The sequence below is a fragment of the Nyctibius grandis genome, chromosome 15 (genome assembly GCF_013368605.1).
Source record: "Nyctibius grandis isolate bNycGra1 chromosome 15, bNycGra1.pri, whole genome shotgun sequence".
NCBI lineage: Eukaryota > Metazoa > Chordata > Aves > Nyctibiiformes > Nyctibiidae > Nyctibius > Nyctibius grandis.
In genome coordinates this window covers 1,724,469-1,747,560 of record NC_090672.1, presented here as the reverse complement: position 1 = coordinate 1,747,560, position 23,092 = coordinate 1,724,469, and the positions used below count along the sequence as shown (strand labels likewise).

General features: G+C 45.0%; 1 protein-coding gene across 1 annotated transcript in view; it reads left to right on the top strand.

Moving 5' to 3' along the window:
- SHISA6 (shisa family member 6) overlaps positions 1-23,092 on the top strand; it is a 262,276-nt gene that overhangs the window by 58,357 nt on the left and 180,827 nt on the right. The window contains exon 3 of the mRNA XM_068413462.1: positions 1,244-1,339. Coding sequence (XP_068269563.1) covers positions 1,244-1,339 — 96 coding nt within the window. The remainder of the gene's footprint in view (positions 1-1,243; positions 1,340-23,092) is intronic.

Genomic DNA, 23,092 nt, shown 5'->3' with positions numbered 1-23,092 from the left:
TTGTTCTCAAGTGTATGAGAACAAATGGCATTTGGTCTCAGTGTCTGAAAAATCATAAAGGGCTGTAGCATCTGTCAGAGGCAATGTGAGCGAGCCAGAACATGGCCCCAGGCTGCATTTCCACCTGGATCCCTGATGCCCATTTGGCCCTCCCCATAGCTTCCTGACTCAGCTCTCCTGCTCGAGTGCCATGCACTGGACCATCTGCTGTGCTGGACTTCCAGCCACCGTGGCTCAGAAGAACAGTGATGCATCACGGGCTTGTGCAGAAAAGCATGGAGAAGATGGAGACCTAACAGGGAGGGAACTGCATTCCCGGCCCCTGAGGCTGCCTTTCTTCCCTCTCCCTGCACCTGTCTTATCTTTCCCTCTTTCTAAAATAAAAGGAGTAGAAAAATTAACAACATGAAAAAGGGAGGAGATGATAAAGAGTATCTGGAAAATTATCTATGTCCTCATTTCAGAGCTTTGCATGGTAACAGGGAGGCAGAAGGCCTTTTTCTTTATTAATATATTAAAATATTAAAAAGCTGGGTGTCTTCTAAACCTACTCTGTTGTCATGGTCTGAGAAAGCTCCTAGGAAGTGTTCTGCAGAAGACTATTGCACTTGAGAAACTATCTGAGGGTGCCATTCAAGGACCAGGGCAACTCAAAGCTAAAAGATAAAGTCTGCTATCATACTGTTAATGGGGACTTGGGTCCAGCCTGGACACGAGTGATATTTGCACCTTTGCTTTTGTGCTGAGACAAAATCTCTACTAAAGAGACATGATTGTTGTCAGGGGTCTATCTGGAATCAGGAAGGATCAAAGCCACATCTCTTCTGATTTCCTTTAGCTCCTTAGTCTTGAAGGTTTGAGTGAGACCAGTTCCTTGGGAGTGCTGCTCCTAGCAAACCTGAATCTGAGCCAGTGACGATCAAATTTCCCAGAGACTGGGGTGTTTGGTTTGGCACGTTAGTGGTTCCCCTATCAGAATCTGTTCATTTCTTGGCAGTTATCAAAACATGCAATCGTTCTTCTGTGTAAATCTTAGCCAATAAAGCAGTAAGACTTTGATGGTGCTATAGCTATTATATTCTGTTATACTCTCTGCTTGCCATTAATAATGTAACCATGTAGTGGGGTCTTGGTACTCATATATGAGGGTGACAGCGGGGCTGTATAGCATATGTGTATATATATATGTATATATACATATGCACACTGAACAAAGATTTGTTTGTTTTCTTTTCCTTGGCAGGTCACTATGGAAAGGATATCTATCGAAGTGGAGGGCCAGATCTCCATAATTTCATCTCCTCCGGGTTTGTCACGTTAGGAAGAGGACACACGAAGGGTACAGTGGAAACAATTTTTTGCTAAATAAAAAGATTGTTTTAAATAAAAAAGCTATAACTCAGAAGCTGGGTTCTAAGTGCTATGAGATAACAGTATTGGACTGCAGTCAGTAGATTTAGTCTAGCAAATATTGCTGCAGGTAAAATACTGTGCTCCTGGCAGAACCTTTTAAATCCTAGCAAGGGAGACAGTGGGAGAGTGTAGAGTCGGACAGCCAGACTCCAGACTCCGCTCTGACTTTGCAGTTCAACGATTTATACTGCTTTGCGTTTTCCTGGGTGCATGGTTGCAAACCATCATTGTGCTGCTGTACTTACAAAGGGAAGGGGAAGGAGTGTCATGCTGTCCGAGGGCAGGCAGTTAACACTTCAAGAGTGTGTTTCTGGATTTCTTTTGGTTGACTTCTGGCTTTTTTTTTGGGGGGGTGGAATTATGAATATTTTATAAAATTATTTCTTTTTAGGTCCTAAAAAGTATATTTTATGTGTTCATATAATCTGTGATATAATGTACAAACATGAAAACACAAAAATATACATATACTGCTCTGTGTATGTTCTGTGTATATGTACTGTATATAAAATATATGTTGAGAGACAGTTGTAGCTATATTAGATAAGTAACGATATATCCCAGGAGTTGTGGTGACAGAAAAGCTGTGAGATCTGACTCGAAGTAGCTGGTCACCAGAACCCCAGATGAATGTTCATTTTATGACGTTGTTGCATATTTGGTGAGTTTTTATAGTGTACAGTGAGACTATGTTTGGAGCATCTTTCTGTTCACACCCACACCCTGACCGAGTCACACTGGTGCACTGGCAGTGGGTTGCAACACTGGGAGGGCAAGCATGTGCCGTGCCAGTACTCGTCTGGTTTTGTGTCCTGCTGATGTCTGAGACTGTTGTACATTTATATAGACACAATGTATGTGGAGATTCCTATATAGACACAATGTACTGTATGTGGAGATGTGTCCATGTGCTCACCTGGTTGAATGCACCTGTGTTGTTTCTGTGGATGACCATGACTCACAAATTATTAAAAGACCTTTATTTTTTCGTACATTTCCTGCACTTTTTCAAATTCTCCACGAGTGTCATCCAAAGCAGTGTTGGTCCTGTAGAACTGTCAGAGAAGAAACAAATATATGTATATTGTCTGTGTATGTCTGTGTGTGCTTAAATAAAGTTTACTGAGGCTGAGGCAGCACCCGTGGGACTTGTACTACAATAACCCTGCAATTCCAGCCTGGCACTGCACCGGTGGAAGGAAAGCAGAGAAAACCACCGTGAACCTTCAGGTGGGCTGGGAACTGAAATGGTTCAAGGAAGGACTCGTGGATGACACTTCACACAAGGTCTCCCTTCCTCCTCCCCACCCAAAAGGAGTTTTACAGCCATGTCATATCACATCAGACCTGACAGTATATTTAGGGTGAGATAGCAAGTGTACCCCAGTAGAGGCGTGGTCTACAGAGTGGTGTGTCCTGGTAGCCTTCATCAAACACATGGGTAACCCCGGGCAGGGATGTGAAACCTGCCTCTTTTTCTCAGACATTTGAATTGTCTTCAAGCAGTTTTCTGTACAATATACTTTTCCCAGTCCCTTCCCAGGCAAGAATAAAACCTGCTTTCCTTCTTTAACTGAAAAGTCTTGGGGGCTCAGTTCTTCTGTAGATGGGCCAGTGGTTTTCATACCTTTTCCATTGGCTTTGCTGGAAGCCCCACAGAGCACATTTCCTATCCCTGGGAAGGCGGGAGAATGGGCAATGGGAATCCAGACTGTTTATATACCACCTCTTCCAACAGCCATCAGAGTGAGTGGTGCTTTCCAAAGTGAATAAAAGGCTTTTATTACCTGAAGAAATTAAACTATATCTTGGCTGTTTATGGACATAAAAGAATGGATTTGCCTTTGAATTTACTTTTCAGCTACCTGTAAATTCACATTTTATTTGAATAGTACCATAATGTTAACTTCTAACTTCTTAATGGTGAATTCACATGCCCACTCATGACTGGTGCAAGTGATTAACATCTCCACACATTCTGCAGGCAAACTACCTTGTTTTCTTGCACAAATGTGTAGATTTGTCTTTGTCTGTGATAAGATTTGATTGCCTATTTGTGCTGTGAAAGCAGGGACTTTGGAGGTAACAAGTTACTTAGGAGCTCTGTCATTAGGATTGTGCCTTATATAATTTGATCATTTCTGGAAATATTACACAACAGATTTTTTTTATGTTCAGTTTGAACTGGCAACCAAGCTGTACATGTAGACAGGAGAGGTGAGTGCTCCAGCAAGGGTTACAGACCTGAGCTTTAGCTGAGCAGCTTCATGCTCAGATTTTGTCCTATTTCAGTTCCAGTGCATGTGTTAAAATCTCCACCTCAACTACCATTAGCCAAATAACCTTGCCCTGCCTTGTTGTTACACCACCATGGAAGAGGGTTCTACTTTTAGACTGAACAAAGCCAATGAAGTTTATCTCAATATTTCTTTGCACATTTTGGTGTTTTCTCAGCTGTCTTCTGTGCTGTGGCAGAACTCCAAGTGCTGAGTAATATTTAAGAGCTAATCTATTTTGGGCAGAAGACAAAGATGTGAGACATGCCAAACTACCATGGATACCAAATCAGCATATTCTCATGTCTGACATCCACAAGCTCCTGCAAGATTGTGATTTATGATTCTTATATGACACTCCATGGGGCAATGCATCACTGCCTGGCATTTAAGTCTATAAAATCACTACACAGTCTGTTCTTCAAACCATGGTAAAAGACATCACTGTCAGTCTGTCATGATGATCTAGGAATGAATCCAAAGTCTTTAGGCCACAGAAAGACTCCATGGTGAGACACACAGCTCAAGGTTTGGAAGCTGCAGGGGTTTGTGAGGGTGAGAGGACACAAGGTAATGTCGGGATGGGAGGGAGAGCTGACAGGCTTGAGGTAGCAGCTGAATCTCATGGCTCCTCCCCACTTGCTTGTCTGTCAGTGGGCTCTGACAAACTGAGGGAGCTGCCTCACCACTGACCTGGCACCTTGAGTTGCCAGTCCATGGCCAGACCTTCCCCTCATTGGGTAGTGCCCTGCAGCCCCCTGGAGATTCAGACCACTCTGGGGAGTGCACTGTGCTCCCGCAGTCACCCCGCGGGCCAGTACTGGGAGATGGAGGGTCTCATGTCAATAGGGTCACTCAGGCTTATTGCAAGACAAGTTTCAAGAGTGAAGCAACAACTTGCTTTATCTGACAATTTAACATTTGTGTTTGTGTATAAGAAAACATCCTACAAAGGCAAACATGAAAAAGGACAAATGCAGCTCCAGATCATGCTTAACAACCAAGATCTTCCTGAGCTGCTTCAGTGTCTCAGCCAGCTGACATGGGCGGCAGCTCCACTTTCTCATCTTCTTCTCCCCTGGGAGCTCCAGAGCTTTCCCAGCACCACGTCTCTGCTGCTCCCACTGGAAGGTGATGCCTTCCCTCTGTATGGAGAGCACAGAGTATATGACTCATGACTAAGTCTATGCTTGCCCAAGACAGCATTACCAAGTTCGTGTTTGTGTGACTCTTAGAAAAGCTTGTCGATGATGATAGGGCTGTGGGACATCCTGTGTCAATATGAGGTCAGGTCATTTCCTTCCTGAAATGTCTTCATCTACCCATCCATTGTGTTCCCTCATTTGCACATTCTTCCCACCTTCACCGTTTTTTCTGCAAGCTGAAGAATCTATGACAGGCTCTGTGTTTTATAAATGACATATCTGTGTGCAAACTAATCTTTATGCAGACACCTCAGTGGATTTATAATATTCAGCATGCTGCAAGCTTTGCATACAGGCTAAACATGACACAACATGTGGGTAAACGGGATCGGGTATTCATACTGGCTGACACCGCTTCCTTCTCTTGTACACACATTGTACACATTCCCCTTTAGCACACACCCCTGTTCCTTTTGGAGAACCCAAACTAAGACTCTTTTACAAGCATCGACTCAAGAAACAGCAGCTTTACTGGTCTGTTGGCATGTAAATATGATTCAGATATGAAGGGGAGGAAAGAGGCTTATTGATTTAATCATCATTAGCAGTTTGAGGATTCTGATTCCTCTCTCCAACACTGCCCTGGTTCCTTGCTGTCGCGGCTGGTTCCCCATCACTTGTGTTCCAGTTTCTTTCCCAAAGTGCTGGTTCATACCCTTAATTTGTCATTTTGGGGTCTTGGATTACATCTGTGGCAACCAGCATCGGCCCAATGCAGCTACAAAACATTCGGTGAATCAGCTCCAAGATGGAATTTGCTGCCTCCCCCCATCATTAGTAATCCACACTTGCAGTAGACTCATTAATACAGGAAAAAAGAGAAGTTTAAGGGTCATTTTTTTCATACCTGCATCTGTAACATGCCACGAATAGATTATGCAAAAATTGAAGGTTAGGTATGTTGAGTCCTTTTTCTCATTAAACACTTGTTAGACAATTCGTATCAATGCAGAGATGTCAAGCCAGAGCCCGCTGCATCCCAATGAATCATTTTATGTTCATCCTGGATAATATCTAATGATTTTGATGGTGTCTTGCAGTGTGTGTGCCGAAGATCACTTGCATCCTGATTCTAGATTAATTTCAACTATTGCATATTCTGACGCTTAATTGTATTGACTTGAAAATAGGATCATTGGGATGTGGAAACTGCTTCACGACTTTGCAGAAAGATTCCATTACGCAATAGGGCATTTCAATCCACTCTGAATTATTTAATCGACTTCAGACGCGACCATCCATTTCTCAGCAGAGTCTGGACAGCTCTTTTTTTTTTATAGCCCTCTGAATAGCCAGGTGGGAGGAAAGTGGGAGGTCTTGGAAACCATACCAGTGCCTGCAGCAGTTGTACACCATGCCACTGCTGTAGGCAAGGAATGGGGTGAACATGAGAAAAACCACATCAATCCCTGGGGTCACCTTCAGCAAAGTATGTTGAAATAACTAAGGTGATGGGTTCATGCCCTTCTGTCTTCAGACAAACTGGTCACAAACCTGGCTTAAAGCACAGCCTGGAGACTGGTTTGAAACATGGCTTTCTGAGCTAGTGTGTCCCACACTCTGAGCAATGAGCAGAAGGAGGATTGGCAGCTAATCTGAGAGCCTTCCTTAGGCTCATTAAGGAAACAGCAGAAAAATGGCCACAAGGAGGGCACGGAGCATATATATCACCGCTACGCTAGGAGATTCAGCTTCCTGTGGCAAGAAGGCCACAGTTGCTCCATAGCCAGCTATTAAATGGAGACTGTTTCCTGCAGCAAGAAACCAAGCTTCCCCTGTGGGCAGCCTCACTAGTGCGTGTGGAGAGACACTTGTTGTCAGCCGATCGACAGCATTTTTAACTTGACCTGATCAAACATGCTTCCTGGAGGACACAGAAAGGACTGAGGTAGGAAGAGAGGATGCCAGCCAGGTTGGGTTGCCTCTTCTTTCTTACGGACGGACAGCTAAACCCAGAATCTTGTGTCTGAGCCAGGGAAAGACCACCCTGTGCCTTTCTGCGTGTGCACATTCAGGATGGGATTAGCAATGTGTTTTGGCAACTAGTGCTGAAACATGCAATATTGGAGCTAAACTTGTACCTGGCACTTTGCAAAAGATCATGGTACGTCTTTGGCTTTTGACTTCAGCATGTGGTCTCCTTTACAGACCCAGGCGTGCACAGGAGTTTGGGACTCGCCTTCACCACTGCCACTGCTGAGGACCTTATTTTTCCATGTCAATGTAATCACAGAAATTATCACTCAACTTGTTCTCCATCTGTGGTCAGTGAATTATTTTGCTGCCCACTTCCTTGTCCTACAAACTCCATTGCATCCAGCACTCTGCTGAGTTCTCATGGACGGTTTTCAATAATCTAGTATTCTAGAATGGATTTCTCTTCTTTCTGCAGTGTGTTAGCAGTCTATCAAAATAAATTACAATAGCTGAGAGGAGAAGAAAAAAGCCCTGCCTGTTACCAGATGCCCTTTCACAGAGTGTCTGTCAACTCTCCATGATGTTTTGGCAGATACCTCTGAAAACTGAGCTGAAGGCTGGTGAAAAGCTGGCAGTTACAGCCCAGCTATCTATGAAACAGGGAGCTTCAGCTGCATGCTGCATAGTTCTCTTTGAAGAATGTCTTTTTCTATATTTATTATCAAGAACTGACGTATAAAAAACCTTATGTTTTCCTGCTACAGTGTCACTGAGCATCTCAGGCTGGTTATCTCCCCAAACAGGGATTTTAACTGAAATTAAGAATCACCCCTAAAGCTGGCATACTGTTTCTTTCGCAGGTCAGCATTCAGTCTTAATTGTGTTTGCAGACTGTAAATAAGACCTTCAAATATTATGAAAAAATTGGAGATTCCTGGATACAGATAGGGGGCTTGGCAGAGGGATCTGTAATTCTGAAGCATCTGTGATCTCACCAGAACAAACGAATCCTGTGATCAGAGTTCAGCAGATGAAGAGTTTGGGCACGCCCAAAAATCTACTGCTGTAGCAAAACCAGTATGTGATATACAGTTTATCTTCTAAAGTTCCTTGGGAGGAGCATTGGCTCATCATCAGAGAAGTGTGCTTGGAGTCACAGGCCCCAGGTTTGCTTTCCAGGTTTACTTTCTAGGTATGGTACTCACTCATAGGGAAATTATTTGGTCTTAGGAGCTTCAGTTTATCCTTTAATAGACAGTATAAAACTGTGGACAATTGTAGGGGGTTTATACAACAAATGCCACAAAAGTAATTGCAGACAGTCCTTGAGAGACAGACCTGAACTTACTGATTGACTTTTTCTGCTCTTTGAAACAGATTAATCTCCATCTCTTGACAGCATGCGGGCCCCTGGCTGTGACTAGTTTATATTGTGGTCATGTCTAAAGGCCACAGGTTAAAAATGGGAAACATTATTCCTAGATGGGGACAAACCAGAGGGAGACATGCCCCAGATGTCTTATTCCTTCTTGTATTGGATTTACAGGTGTGCAACAGCTGAATATCTGTTGAAGTAGGAATGTTAAGTTTCATAATTTACAACATCACTTAGTTGTCCCAGACCTACTTTTACAGAGCTGTGGTTCTCTAGTCATTTAGTTCCTGTTCTGTTCCTCAGCTGAAGGAATTCTTCATATTATTCCAAAGTCAGTTTTGTTTAATATTGCCATGACTTTGCTACAGGTCTGGTGTCCATGCTCCAAGAGGTGCATAGTAAAACAGCTGAATGAGGGCTTTCCTACTGCAGTTGTTTTGCACTCAAAAGTATAATAAAATTCTCTTTGCCTAAGCACAAAATCTGTGACTTTTAGTGTGTTGGGCCCTTAATCTTGCCTTAGCTGAAATAACAGGCTGCCCAGTGAAGTGGTGGAGTCACCATCCCTGAAAGCATTTAAAAGACAAGTAGATACGATGCTGAGGGACATGGGTTAGTGGTTGACGTGGCAGTGTTAGGTTAATGGTTGGACTTGATGATCTTAAAGGTCCTTTCCAACCAAAACGATTCTGTGATTCTAACAGAAGCTGAACTGTGATCTGCCATTGTATAAGGCCTGTTCCTGTTAGCGTGTTGCTCTGCTGGTTCAGAGACAGCAGATGTAGATATTTTCATCTTTTCCTTGTCTTATCAGCTGCAGTTGTATCCAAGCAGGGCTGCTTTACTCGTCCAGGACAGGGCAAATCCCGTAGGCTGAGAACCTCCTTCTGTTTAGATTGTCTTATAGTGACCAATGCTGGTGACATTTGTCAGTGAGCCATTAATTTTCCATTCATGGGGCTGCAGGGACACTTTAGAGGTCTGTAGTGAAGCCAGATGATTCCTATCCTCTCTGGCTTAAAGTCAGGCTTTACTTTCAACTAGGCACCAAAATCCTTCTCTACTCAGTGGAGAGAGCTTGCGCATTTTGTTGATCCTGATGCCTGAGGCTGAGGTCACCAGCAGGACCAGGATGGCTGTTGCCCTGCTTCTGTTCTTCATTGTGTGACAGGATGCAAGGTGGACTGCTGGCAGCCTTGGGCTTGTGGGAGACACAGTGCTCACAAGTGCAAGGCCTTTGCTTTCATAGATTGGCACAGCAGATGCTGGAGGAAGGGCCAAGAAGTTTGCACAGTTAACCCCAGGTCTTAGAAACCAGAAGCCTATTTTTTGCTCCAGAGAAGGAGCAATTTCCCTCTGGCACGTACGTGAAAGATCTTGCTTTAGCCAGAAGATATTTCTAACTAACTGATGAGTTACTCTTTGTGCACCCAGGGAGAGACAGAACTCAGCGATTTCCCACCTGCCAGAGTGACATTGCTGTGATTGAGTTTAGGGTATGAAATCAGGATGTAGCATACCTTTTTTATGGGTGAGGGAAGTCTGTGCAGTGCAAAATTTTCTACTGTTCTCCATGAACAAAAAGTGCAGGGTTCCCAAGGACCAGGGAGGAGCTAAGGGGAGCAACTGCGTTACATTGTCCTTTGTAACTGCTTTGAGGCTGAAATGAATTTACAGTCCCCTGTGGCAGGAATTTCTTCTGCTGCCATGGAAGTGGGTAGGCAGTTGAGTCAAAGTGCCACAGTCGTCTCAGGACTTGAGGAGAAGGAATGGGCAGCCCTCATCTGTCATTTTCCTGAAGATGGAGATGACTTGCTACCTGGAGTTTCTCAGGAGGTGATAGGGCCAGCAGGTTCTCCAAGAAACCCTAAGAGAAGAGAAGATTATGTTGGAAAGTGAGGGAGGGCTAAGGACTGAAGGATGAGTAGAGCATTCTCTCCTTGATTGGACTTGCTCAGATTGAATGGCTGAGGGAGCTGGGGTTGTTTAGCCTGGAGAAGAGGAGGCTCAGAGGTGACCTTATTGCAGTCTACAACTACCTGAAGGGAGGTTGTAGTGAAGTGGGAGTTGGCCTCTTCTCCCAGGCAACTAGCGATAGGACAAGAGGACACAGCCTCAAGCTTCGCCAGGGGAGGTTCAGATTGGACGTTAGGAAGAATTTCTTTACAGAAAGGGTTATTAGACATTGGAAGGGGCTGCCCAGGGAGGTGGTGGAGTCACCATCTCTGGATGTGTTTAAGAAAAGACTGGACATGGCATGTAGTGCCATGGTCTAGTTGACAGGGTGGTGTCAGGGCAACAGTTGGACGCGATGATCCCTGAGGTCTCTTCCAACCTGGTTGATTCTGTGATTCTGTGACTTTCCAAAGCAAGCCCTGCACTCTTCCTCCTACCTCTCTTTTAGGGCACCAGCAAGTGCCCTAAAAGTTATCATCTTTACTTTGAGGGTGGCAGAGCACTGGAACAGGCTGCCCAGAGAGGTTGTGGAGTCTCCTTCTCTGGAGACATTCAAAACCCGCCTGGACGCGTTCCTGTGTGATATGGTCTAGGCAATCCTGCCCCGGCAGGGGGATTGGACTAGATGATCTTTCGAGGTCCCTTCCAATCCCTAACATTCTGTGATTCTGTGATTCTGTGATCTGTTGGGAAGAATACACTCATAACGCTGATCAGAGACATCGGATAGGAGAGGAGGGGTTGCACTGAGTCCCCAAGCAGCTGTGCCAGAAAGCACCCCTTTTAGAGAGCTGAGCCCCTTCCCACTGCTCAGCTCCTGAATGTTGCTAGGACAGCTGTTTCCTTTCTGACAGCATCTCCATTCCTCCTCAGAACTGGAGTAAACCCATTCTGTCATCCATACTCTTCAAGTAGTGGCTTTAAGACTCCCCAGGGTCCAGAAATCCCTCATGCAGTGGCCATCACACTCCTGAAAACAGATGCCCACAATCCCTTATTGTAGCAGTGTGCCCTTATTTCTTTACATAAAGGCAGTCATGATGATTTCTCCAAAGGTTTTCCTGGATCAGGGCATCATTTCCATGCAGTGCCTTGAGGCTGCTGCTGGTGCTCTCAAGGAATAAAGCTGCTGCCAGAACTCACATCTGTGACAGTTTCTGAGATGGGTGGTTAGACTGAACCTGTGATTTTTTGTCTGACAGCTGAAAAGCAAGAAGCACCTCTTTTTCACTGACTCTCCTTCTAAATTAGTGGCTGTAGAACAGAGAGCAGCGTTTCAGCTGGAGGCAAACGATGAGACAATGCCCATAGCAAGATGATGCATGGAGCAGGAAGCCTTCAAGCAGGAACAGATCTCTTCATGACAGTTTTTCTGCCTCTTGGATAGTCCTAGCATCAAGTGAATGAACAGAGAAACTGGGATTTTGCCAGTAATTCATATAGCTGACATACAGTTTCTGGATGACAGCCTAGTTCCTCAACTAAAGAGCTGAATCCAAGCCCACTTTCTGCCAATGACTGGTATTTTTTGATTGATTTCAATGGCACTGGCTTGGAGTTGCTGCAGAAAATAAACTTATGTATGCCGATGCAGACCATACCATACTGCTGTTGCACACCTGCCCCTTGAGAAGATGATGGGTTTTCTTTCCCAGTGTGCATTTCCCTCTCTGAACAAGGAATGAATTAAAGACACATTAGAGCCTTTTTTTTTTTTTTTATGTAGCTGATATTCCTGGGAGAAATGTGCTTATAATGTGAACAAAAAGGAGTTTACTGGTCAGGCTGAAAATTGATCCCTGACTCTAGGAGTCAAACTGGATTTTGCTAGGGGGAGTTTGTTCAAATTCTGTGATCAATGCATGAGACAGATTGAGCTCGGGGGCTTGCCTTCCCGGCTACAGTAAGGAAAATGTTAGTGCAGACAGCGAGATGCAGATCTGCTGAGTAAAAACCCTCATCCTACACAGTCGTATTTCAGAACAGATCTGCTCTTTATCTGGGGCCATACCTGTGCACACAACTCACAGATTTCTCTTTGGAAACATAGCCCTTCAAAATTTTATTAAGGTACTATACTCTTATTTATTCTTTTTATGTCATCACCCTGCCTCAATTGTTTAAAATGTAACACAAGTTTTATTCTAAAGTATATGTTAATTTAAGATATGCTCAGATACCAAGAGTGTACAGTCTATAAAAGGCATGTCCTCATATTCATTTTAATCCAGAAAACTAAAAATAGAGCCAGTTCAAATACAGGTGATGAGAATAACCTCAGGTTCATATTAGGAGGTATAATACAAAAAAAGACTTCAAAAGTGCCTGGCAAAGTGTGCTTGGAGGGAGCTGCAGATAAAAGTTTGCAAAGTAGATTTGGGACAGAGAAGGTAGTTTGGTGAGTACTACACATCCTTTCTGTATGGCAACTGAAAGGCATTGGATTAAAAAAGCTGAATTCAGAACTGAGAGCAAGAAATGCTTTTTGACTCAGTGTGAGTATTAGCCTGTGGATCTTAGTGTCACAAGGTGCTGTTGAGATGAAGAGTGTGCAGGACACAAAACACAGATAATTATACTTTTGCGGTTAGTGAGACAGGCAAAGTTACTATAAGTGTTAAAAGAGGAGTAAGAGAAGTAATACAAATGTTCAGGTCTGAGGCTTGAGTGACTCAAACTACCGGGACTGGAGAAAACCTCCTTGAGCTCATGCTGTAAGTGAGCAGGGCAGGGGTTCATCCTGTAAAACAGTTAATACTGTGTACCCACAGAGTGCCAGAAATACCCTCAATTCATTACAGTTTGGTATGACCTGAGTGAAAAATAGGACACTCCAACTAAGGTGAGCAAGAACTGATCAACGACGGCATGGGAAGAGGTTGGGTCACTCATTCTGGATGCCATCTCTAAGCATGTGAAGAAGGTCATCAGAAGTAGTCAACATGGATTCACCAAGGGGAAATCATGCTTGACCAATCTGATAGCCTTCTATGACGACATGACTGGCTGGGTTGATGAGGGGAGAGCAGCGGATGTTGTCTACCTTGACTTCAGCAAGGCTTTTGACACTGTCTCCCATAACATCCTCATAGGAAAGCTCAGGAAGTGTGGCTTAGATGAGTGCAGTGAGGTGGATCGAGAACTGGCTGAACGACAGAGCCCAGAGGGTTGTGATCAGCGGTGCTCAGTCTAGTTGGAGGCCTGTGTCTAGTGGTGTTCCCCAGGGGTCAGTACTGGGCCCGGTCCTGTTTAACTTATTCAATGACCTGGATGAAGAAACAGAGTATACACTCAGCAAATTTGCTGATGACAAAAGACTGGTTCCCCAGAAGGCTGTGCTGCCATTCAGCGAGACCTGGACAGGCTGGAGAGCTGGGCGGAGAGGAACCTCATGAAGTTCAACAAAGGCAAGTGTAGAGCCCTGCACCTTGGGAGGAATAACCCCATACACCGGTACAGGCTGGGGGCTGATCTACTGGAGAGCAGCTCTGCAGAGAAGGACCTGGGTGTTCTGGTGGACAAGTTCACCATGAGCCAGCAGTGTGCCCTTGTGGCCAGGAAGGCCAATGGTATCCCAGGGTGCATTAGGAAGAGTGTGGCCAACAGGTCAAGGGAAGTTGTCCTGCCCCTTTACACGGCCCTGGTGAGGCCACGTCTGGAGTACTGTGTGCAGTTCTGGGCCCCCCAGTTCAAGAAAGATAAGGAATTACTGGAGAGAGTACAGTGAAGGGCTACAAAGATGATCAGAGGACTGGAGCATCTCTCTCACGAGGAGAGACTGAGAGAGCTGGGTCTGTTCAGCTTGGAGAAGAGAAGACTGAGGGGGGATCTTATCAACACTTAGAAATACCTCAGGGGTGGGTGTCAAGAGGAGGGGACCAGACTCTTCTCAGTGGTGCCCAGTGACAGGACAAGGGGCAATGGGCACAAGCTGAAACATGGGAAGTTCTATCTGAATATGAGGAGGAACTTCTTTACTTTGAGGGTGGCAGAGCCCTGGCACAGGCTGCCCAGGGAGGGGGGGAGTCTCCTTCTCTGGAGATATTCAAAACCTGCCTGGACGAAACCCTGTGCAACATGCTCTGGGTGACCCTGCTTTGGCAGGGGGTTGGGCTAGATGATCTCCAGAGGTGCCTTCCAACCCTTAACCATTCTGTGATTCTGTGTGATTCTGTGAAAAGTCAACCCACTGTGGCACATTTGCAGATGCCATGAGGTGGGGGGCCACAGCTGACCCTCACTGCTTCGTTGTGGCCTCTGGACTCTGGTGAAGGGACATAGCTTTGATGCTGTACTTGGTGACACCTCAACCTTTCTTCTCAGGGTTCCTCGACCTGCTTGCAGCTCAGGGTCCTGGATGAGGCTCACCTAGCCTGGGGTGTGTCCAGTTTTGTCCTGTTCCCCAGGCGAGGCAGGAGCTTTGGCCTCCTGAGTGCTTCTAGCTGCTGCATGGAAACTGAGCACAAGCAAAACACAGATCCTACATGGCTGTTGAGCTGACCCTGGTCTAAGTTCTTGGTGGGTCACTGATAGCCCCAGTGGGTTGGCAGGGAGGTGTTTCGCTTCCTGCAGGCTCCAAATTGCCAAGAGTGGGGTTCACCAACTGCAGCTGTGTCTAGGCAAGCACAGGGCTGGCACAAGTCAGCGAGTAAATTAGCCTAAGCAGTGCAGAGGAAAGATGAACAGGAGAAGATAAATGGGTAACCCACCCTCCAGTGCCACACAAGAGTGCAGCCCAAAGGGACACGTGCATTTGAACCCACAAAGCCACAGCGCTTTTTCTTGCATCACCCACGCTGTTTATCTCTCTCTCAAATGTTTAAGCCCTGTGTAGGCACTCATCCCTGCCTACTACAAATGAAATATCTTACTGGGGGCACAGTACCCACAGTGTGCCAGGCTGCTCCCTTCCCATCCCTACCCTCCAAAATCAAAGCAGAGAGTGAGACACGCCCTGTCAGCAGCTTGGCAGTTTCCCCCGTTCTGTGTCTTGTGGTACATCCTGACACAGACTCTGCCATGTAAACGCACACGTAGCCCAGTGATTCCATGTCTCACTGATGCTGAAGCATCCTCCCTTGGCTCGTCGGGGCAACAGCCGATGTCAAGCATCATCAGTTCTGATTTGTCTTTTGGTGAGGATGTGCAAAATGATCATCCCCCATGTTCTGGTGGCTTGTCCTGCCCCTGGTGAAGTCTCTGGGCTCCCCTGCACGTCTCTCATGTGCAGTGCAGACAGATGTGTGGTGACACTGTGTCATCCATTCACAGAATTGCATGTTCAAGTACACTGCATTAAGATCTTACTTTCCTGTTTCCCTGCCACTCCTTCCATTATAAAACAAGCCTTCTGGAAGATCTTGAGCTTCAGGTCTTATTTCTCAAGATCCCTAAAGTGGCCGGCAGTCCTTTGAAATTCTTCACGTGCGAGCAGCAGCGACGCAGAGCCTGACAGCGTGTGAGGGATGCAGCCAGCCACAGCTAGCACACGGCCTCCATCACGCACCTCCCTCCAGCCTGCCACAGAAGAGAGCTCTTCCTCCTGTTGTCAAGGGTATTTGCACACTGTCGCGATCATGCTCGTTACAGAGCTTTCACTGCTTAGATGTGAATAAGGATTTGTATAGAGCAAGCAAAAACAAAATAGATAGATAGATAGCTGCTGTCAAATTTTCTAAACAAGCCTTTCAGAGCTGCGGGCTTCTTTTTCATATGCAGATAAGACGGAAGTACCTTGAAATATTTAGGCGGAACTGCACGAGAGACACTGAACTGGGGATGGCAATCATAACAGAGTGAATTTTTACCATTTTCAAAGCTTTTTCCTGCACCAATATTTCCCAAGAAAGCCACTGAATAAATTGGGATGACTTTCTTAATTTTGAAGTTGGGGAAGGAGAGACGGGAACAGGACTGGAATATGGATCAAACGTAGTCTGATGGAAATAAGCTGGAGACTGAGTGGGGGAAGGAGATACAGTGACTATATCTACCTTGGACTGTGGCATTAGTTGTGACAGCTGTGCACAGCTGAGGTGACTTTCAGTGCATACCAGAAAGGGGGTTCAGATCTGAAGCATCCTCAGGATGACCCAGGCAACATGGATGAGACAGTCAGAAATGGGACGTGTTCAGTCTGTCCTTGCACCAAATCAACAGGCTCTGGATTATCTTCATGACTTGATGGTGTCTGAGTTCTCCCTCAGTCTCTTGCTCATGCAAAAAGGAGTAAACATCTTTCCTTCAGGAGAATGCTGAGGTACCCATGCTGAGGTTTGTTCAGGCTTTAGGACAGTCTCATCCAGAAAGCTTTCTGTTCTAGATCTCTGGGATATGGGAACAGTACTGGTGAAGCTGAGATTTGGCAATAGTGACCTTTTTTTTTCCATGGATTCTACAGTAAATCTTGAGCAGCCTTTGAGAGGAAGTGAGAGAGCATAAGCAGGGTTAACTTATCCACTTCAGGTTCCCTTTTATCATCCTGCAGCATGAGAACTGGCTGTAACTCGAGAGACAATTCCCAGCAGAAGCCCCATGTCTGCACAAATGCCAATTCAGACATATTTATCAGCAGAAATTTATCAATGTCGGTATCTTCTTCTCAGTTTACAACGAACCAGGGTCCTTGTGATGGAACCATGATTTATGGTCCTTTTTGGTCCATCAGCTGGAGTGGGAGTAGGACTACCTGCCAGGTTGCATTGCTGCCTAGGAGAGAAACCCACATTTCTGGTTACGTGTTTGCTCACACAGATCTCCCAGGCATATGTGAGTTACAGCAGATTTTCTTGTTTTCTTTCTGAAACAGACAGCAAATACAAAAGAGTCAGTATGGCATCTCCATCTGATTTTGCTACTCAGTCTCCATTGATACTGCCTAAGGAGAAAGAGGCCCTGCTGTGGAGCACATGCCAAATCACACGTCCGGAGCAGGCCAGGGGAGCTTCATCCTAACCATGCCTAATTTCTCCATCAGCTACCACGGTGATTGACTCAAAAAGAGACCTCTCTAATACATCCAATTTGAGGATTCTCACCTTCGATAAAAGCATAGTCCTTGCATTGATCAACCACCCTGGGACAGAAGCCTCCAGCCCTCAGGATGGATATGGACCATCCACTAGGGAATAGGAAGAAGGAACAAAAAAATGGTGCCCTTGAGCTATTATCTAGTCCTCTCTAGATAAGAAATCACCCACAAGAAGTGCAGGAGCCACTTAGCAGCTTCTCTTTGTCTACTCTGTTCAAGGAAGGTTAATTCATATTGGAGCAGGCACGAAACTGTGCTGCAAAGAGGGTTTTCTGGAGAGGAGTTGTCCTGCTAGGCCAGATGAGACTAGAGTTTAGCTTGTTTAGCCCAGTAAAGGAAGACTGGGAGACATGGGATCATCCTGCATCACAGCGGTGGCTTAAAAGCTGGGAGGGAAAATCATGTGTAAACTAAAGGACAATACCAGCACAAAGACAAGAGGGTGCAGATTGGTCATGGATAGATTTAGTGCAGGACACTTAAAGGTCAGAGCTGTGAAGTTCTCCAACAGTCACCCAGTTAGTGTATTGGTGTGCCCGGGGACAAGCACTCTAGCTCTGTAGCGTGGAGCTTGGTCAGTTCTCAGAGGACCACTCTGTCCAAGCATACATGGTACGAGGCTTGGAGGATGGCTCACTTTTTCTCACTTGGGAGCGCTGTGAGGAGGTTTGGAGCCCAGCAGGGACAATGTTTCTGTAATAACCCTGTGCTAGCAACCCGGAGTGCCTGATGGGGAGCAGAATAAAGGACAATTTCCCAGAGAGGGGTGGATGACTTGAGTCTTTATAGTTCTGTTCTGAAAAGACAAAAACTATCCCTCATGAAAGAGCTGCTATACCTCTGAGTACATCAGCTTCCAGCTGCTCAGACTTTCACGACAGTTCTGTCTATTCACAGCCTTGTTCTGTGGGAATTGAATGCGTCAGAAATAAAGCACATCAGGCTATTACATTCCTCTATTGTATGCCCACTGGTTTTCTTCCAAAGATAGGTCCCATGCCTCAAATGTCAAGCCTCCAGACGGGGAAAAAATTCAATCCAGTGGACAGAGGGGGCAGCCTTCCAGTTCATACCTAGGAATACTCCCTGCCCCATGTTACACCGCAGTCCACCCTCCTTTCTCAGGTGACCCCATGTCTTACAAGACTCACAATAGCTTTGGAGGCTCACACATAGATCATGTAGATGGGATTCGTTTCGTCTTACTTTTAGCATCTAAAAATGGGGCTTTTATTCTATGCTGGTCATGTGGGCTCTCCAGGGTCAAGGGTGAGAAGTGGGCATCTTTGCAGTGGTTGAGCTCATCCTAAGACAAGTGAGTTTCTCTGTGTACATAAGAGCCCAGATGATGACCAACTAGAATTTGTGTACAAGGTTTACAGCTGAAACCAGGGGGTTTGAGTATAGTTTAAAATGACATCTCCTAAACCTACAGCTGAGAGAGGCATTTTTCCCTGCCTGTTTATTCTCTTCCTCTCAATGCATCTTCCTTTGCACCAGCACAAGCACTGGTGTGACCGCACAACGAGCCAGATTAGAGAATTCAGGTTGGATGGAACCAAACCCAGACTGCTTTGAACCCAAATGAGTTCACTGTGTGTCCTCAGGGATGCTGTGCTGGCTTGGGGACAGGCGTGGCAGGGAGAAAGCTGCAAAGGGCAGGGGAGGAGTGATGCGACTGTTTCAGCAGCATTGCTCCTTAACAAGCATGAAACTCCAGCATGAGTTGGAGCCCACTCTGCAGAGTCACAACACAGTGCATCACAGTTAAAAAAACATGGCATTAAAGACTACTCTGAATTTGTAACTGGCATCACATTTTGAGATTTGTGTTATGAAGTACAAGAGCTCCAGCTAGCACAAGCTGTATTTATCTTGCTTGCATTGATCCTTGCTCTGCTACAGTAATTTTTTTTGTCTTTAATGATTCTTGGGTGTTTTAATGTAAGTCTTCACTCATAGAGAAAAAAAGGCAGCAAAATCACTGGTTGCTATGTGCAAGCAGGAGAATTCGTGTTGGGGAGCCAGAAGAATTCTCGCCACACAGAGAACGCGGCTTAGGAGGATGCTGATGCCAGAGCACTCAGAGGCTGAGATTTCTTTATCTGCATATGTCAACATGAGACACTCTCACACAAGGGTGGCTTTCTCCAAATACACCCTCACTGTCTTTCTGGTATGGAGAGGGAGGACTAAAACACTGCAGTCTGTCAGTTTGTCCTATGAACAGAGTTCACAAAGCCATACTCCCAACAGGCTCCATGGCAGCAGAGGCTTCGGGGGTGCCCAGTTAGCATCTTTTTTCCTCTAGCATGCTTTTTCCTTCAGAAAGATGACAGTGTGAATATGACTGGAGGCAGATTTGTCTGAACTGTAAGGGTTTTAACATGCCTGTACTTCTACGCCCCCCCACACCTTAAGCCAGCTACTGATATCATGCCAGGACTGCCTGCAGATTTACAAATCATATGCTGCTAAATTAGTCTCACCACCCAGTGCAAGGAAAGTTCAGGAGAAACCCAGGCTTCTGCTTTGCATATCTATAACACAGAGCTTAGCCCTTTGATGGGCTCCTCTGATGTCCAGGAGCTGCAAATGTTCAAGATGTCAAGACCAAAAAAAGGTTGGAGAAAACAACAGAAAATATGTCCCATCATCACCACTGAGAGCAATGATTTTTCCCTGGCAGAGGCTGACATGACAACAAAGCATAACTATCACTTTCTAAATAGGATGAGGCCAGCACAGACATTTATACTGTCGTGAACAGCCCTGGCCAGGTAGTAAAAACGGCAAAAAAGGCTCCAGCTTTGTAGATGAGGGGGAGGCCCATTTTTACAGTCTTCTGCCACCATTGTGATGCTTTGAACCATAGGGGCGAGAGCAAAGGCAAATATCAGGACAAACTGGACAAGACTATGAGCTGCAGGCTTTGTCTTACTTAGAAATGATTTTTTTTTTTTTGGTCACCAGGGAAACAGAAGCAGAAATGACAAATGCTTTCAATTTGTCAACATTTTCCATGGATATTTTTGGTCTTCTGGTGAAAAACAAAGCATATATATTTCTCAGTTTAAAACTATCCGATTCCCTTTCCAAATTGAATGTGGAAAAGCTGTCAGAGGGCTGAAGGCACAGGTGGGGTTCCTTAGATGTCCCTTGTCATTTTGGACCACCATCTTCTCTTGGCTCCTTGACTGGCCTCCATCCCATGAGTTATCATAGCCTCTCCTTCGGCAGAGCCACCAACGTGTGGCACAGCAGCCTTTGCCTCCTTGAGGTGTCATCTGGCGGGGCACCGTGACCCAGAAAGGGAACATGAAACACCTGAGCTGAGACTCAAATCTCCACTGAAGACAAACTAATTTAAAACAGTTTTCTCTCCAGTGCAATTTCATTTTGTAATAAAGAAAGAGCCTTACTCCTGGCTAGGAAACAGATGCCTTTGTGGGGAAAAAGGGTTTGGTGAATGAATATGTTTTTTCTATATATTTTTAAGAGGGAAAATACAGACTTTCCTTCCTGTAGGACTCTCTCAGTACAATCTTCTGACTTGTGAAGCTAATCTGGAATAAATCGTAGGAAGTGAATTGAGGAGCTATGACCTGCTAGGACTTTCCTTAGCTAAGACCCATGTCTCTGGAGATTATGTTTAGCTGGACCAATAAATCCTGCTGAGATTTCTATGCAAGTCTCTCGTGGAGAGCAAAGCTCTTTGATTACCCTGTTGCTATTTGTCAAATGCAAAGGACCATGTAAAAAATCATTTTCAGCCTTCAGAATTACTATACTTTCCCTCTGCTTTTGATGTCTGAGGAGAAAATAGCCCTGTGAAGCAACTTGATTTCTTCAGAGCTATTAACAAATCTTTCAGGGTCCCAGGGTGACATAACAGGTCTGGTCTGACTCATTCCATTTAAAAGTGTCTCCTTCCAGCCAGAAATAGCTCTGTGTGCAGTCATAAAAAACATGAATCAATTAATGTATTTTATTAACTAGAAATGCAGATAAAACCTCTCAATCAGGGGAATGCAAATTACTAGCTCCCATTCCTTCTCCCTCCCCATTCTCTTTGTATCTGGCTTCGTCTTTAATAGATCTTTTTGGATGTTGACTCCAGGTTCACGTGGCTATTTTTGCAGCTGAGTCTCAGACATTCTGGGTTTGAGAAAGGTATGTCAAGAAGACGCTGGATCACACTGCAGGACATCATTAGCTTGCTGAGAGAATAACGAATTTAAAAATTGTCTTGGCCAGGGAGCACCAAGTTAAATAGGAGCGTAGGCTGGACTGGGAGAATGAGGCAGAGGTAATGGCTTCACATTGAGTATGTGGGTGTATAGTACACGGGCAACTCAATGAAAATGCATCCTATGCACATACGTTAGTGGTATTTATATTAAAGAATGTGGCATACTGCTCCTACCTTAACTGTGACTGCAGCCTCCTCCCTTGCCATGATCTGATCTGTCGGATCCCAGCACGTGTTTCCCCGGAACAGAAGGGAGAAAAGAGTTTCATTTTCTTCTCCACTCTGGACAGCACACCGTGTTCCTGCAGCGTGTGACCCAGCTGCAATCAGGTGGCCCCACCACCACACCGTGTCCTGCTCCACCGCGGCCATCACCAGCGATCGCTCAGCTCCAGAGCTGCTTCCTCCCCACCAGACTTCAGGCATATGCTCGTGTCCCGTTGAATCGAGTGAACCCTAGCTTGAGGATGTGTGGGAATGCACTGCTACATTTTGGCTGTATCTTTTTGGATTAGCGTGCATCTTCTAATACTTAAAGGCCTGAAAATATCATAGTTAGGATCCATATTTCCATTGCAGCAGCAGTCAAACATCGTCAGCAAGCATTAGCAAGGGCGTTTTAGCATCCGTTCTGTTCGCGAAGCTGGGTACCAATGGCTGGCCATACACACAGATAAGGCTTTGTCCGAAAACCTGCTTGTTGCTATTTTTAAAGGGGAAAGAAAATACCTCTGCTAAATAATCTCTACAAGAAAATAGGTACATGAGTCAGAACGCACATTGAGAAGCAGGCAGGAAAGGCTTTAAATTATAGGATTCATTCAGCTAAAACATCTAATCACCCCTGAAAGTGAAAGATTAGTTAAAACAAAAGAGTTATTATCTAGGAAAGTAAAAAGGGAATCTGAATTTGTTCATTTCCTCACACAGTGAGTTGGGGAGTCTGCATTTCATTATGCGCTAACCTGAAGGGCTTCAATAGCCCCCACGGTGGAAACAGAACTACAACCATTTATGAATGCCTGCGAAAATATCTCCCTGCACCATTGCTTCATTTTAAGCTGCTTTCCAGGAGAGTGGCTCGAGAGGGAGCAGCAGAGGAAGCTCTATCCAGGCTTGAGTCTGGGAGCATCTGGAAAAAAATAGTGCAATCGACAAAGAGTGGCACAGTGTAAGGATTTTAAATCAAATGTAAACAGACTCTACTGCACCATGCACACAGTGGGATGAAATGGAAGTTCTAGGCAGGAGAATATTTAGAAAAGTTTTATTCTACTCAAAAAAAAAAATAAATCCAAACCTGCTGTGCAATAAAAAGAAGTAATAATCAAGGAAATTGATTTTCATTAAAAATAAAAACTCAAACCTGACTGTTACTAACAATTTGCTCTGCTTTAATAGCTTGGATTTTTGCTCTGATCTTTTCCTTCAAACTTGAGATTTAGTCTGGTATGTTTTTAAATTATGAATATGAATTACTTGAACTTTCAGACTTCATTTATTGTCTGCCCATGCTAAAGATGTTACTGTAGCCTCTGATCTATGCTGACACTCAGTGGAAAAATCAGCTTTTTTTTTTTTTTTCTCAAGCGTATGAACTTTGAGGACAGTGTGCTGAGAGGTAGGAGAAAGAAAGGAGGAGGAAGAAAGGAGGAGAAAGAAAGCTGA